General features: G+C 41.3%; 1 protein-coding gene across 1 annotated transcript; it reads left to right on the plus strand.

Annotated features, from left to right (window-relative positions):
- The first annotated feature begins 6 nt into the window (after positions 1-6).
- LOC110410368 (3-ketoacyl-CoA synthase 11) lies at positions 7-959 on the plus strand. Its single transcript, XM_021420018.2, has one exon. It carries the CDS (start codon positions 49-51, stop codon positions 718-720), a length of 672 nt encoding a protein of 223 aa, XP_021275693.2. The 5' UTR covers positions 7-48; the 3' UTR covers positions 721-959.
- The last annotated feature ends 219 nt before the right edge of the window (positions 960-1178 follow it).

Below are 1178 nucleotides of genomic sequence, written 5' to 3' on the forward strand. Positions count from 1 at the left end.
TACTTTGGGAATGATCGCTCAAAACTTGTTTCAAACTGCTTGTTTAGGATGGGAGGCGCTGCAATATTGCTCTCGAACAAACGCTCTGACAGAAGAAGATCCAAATATGAATTGGTTCACACTGTGCGCACTCACAAGGGTGCTGATGATAAGTGCTTTTCCTGTGTTACCCAGGAAGAAGACTCTGCAGGGAAGGTCGGTGTTACATTGTCAAAGGATCTGATGGCAGTTGCTGGTGATGCTTTAAAGACCAACATCACCACATTGGGACCTCTGGTTTTGCCAATGTCTGAGCAGCTGCTTTTCTTTGGTACATTGGTTGGGAAGAAACTATTTAAAATGAAAGTTAAGCCATACATTCCAGATTTCAAGCTAGCTTTTGAGCATTTCTGCATTCATGCTGGAGGAAGAGCTGTTTTAGACGAACTGGAGAAGAATTTGCAGCTGTCTGAGTGGCACATGGAACCATCAAGAATGACTCTTTACCGATTTGGCAATACTTCCAGCAGTTCTCTTTGGTATGAATTGGCTTATTCAGAAGCTAAGGGTAGGATTAGGAAGGGGGATAGAACATGGCAAATAGCATTTGGTTCCGGATTCAAGTGTAACAGTGCAGTGTGGAAGGCTTTGAGGACAGTGAATCCAGCTAAGGAGAAAAACCCATGGATGGATGAGATCGATAGATTCCCTGTTGATGTCCCAAGGGTCTCATCCATCTAAATTCTGGAATCAGTTGCTGCAGGCTTCATGTAATGCAGTCTCACTTTTGTGATTCATCCTTTCCATGACAGGATAACTAGTAGTTTCAGCGCATTGAGTGCAGGACATCTTGCATTTATTATCTAGTTTTTAGTTATTTCAGGGCTGTACCATTGTGCAGCTTGAGTGAGATTAATTCTTGGTGTAACAACTTTGGAAATCATTGATTTTATGGGAATATTAATGGCTCGTTTTACTAAGATCAATTTGCGTGGCTTTTATGTTTCTCATCCTATGATCCAGATAGAAACTGCGATTGGAAGTTGTAAATAATTTAATTTTTGAGCAGTATTTTAGACTGGTGCTTTTGATCTTTATATGGTAAGCAATGGTTCATACACCTCGTGCACTTGCTTTGTGGTTGACTGGTTGTGGTATTCTGTTAAGGTGGCTCTAATTGCAGTGCCATGGAAGTAACT

This window comes from Theobroma umbraticum, unplaced genomic scaffold (assembly GCF_002168275.2).
Source record: "Theobroma umbraticum cultivar Fairchild unplaced genomic scaffold, ASM216827v3 scaffold_56.0, whole genome shotgun sequence".
Taxonomy (NCBI): Eukaryota; Viridiplantae; Streptophyta; class Magnoliopsida; order Malvales; family Malvaceae; genus Theobroma; species Theobroma umbraticum.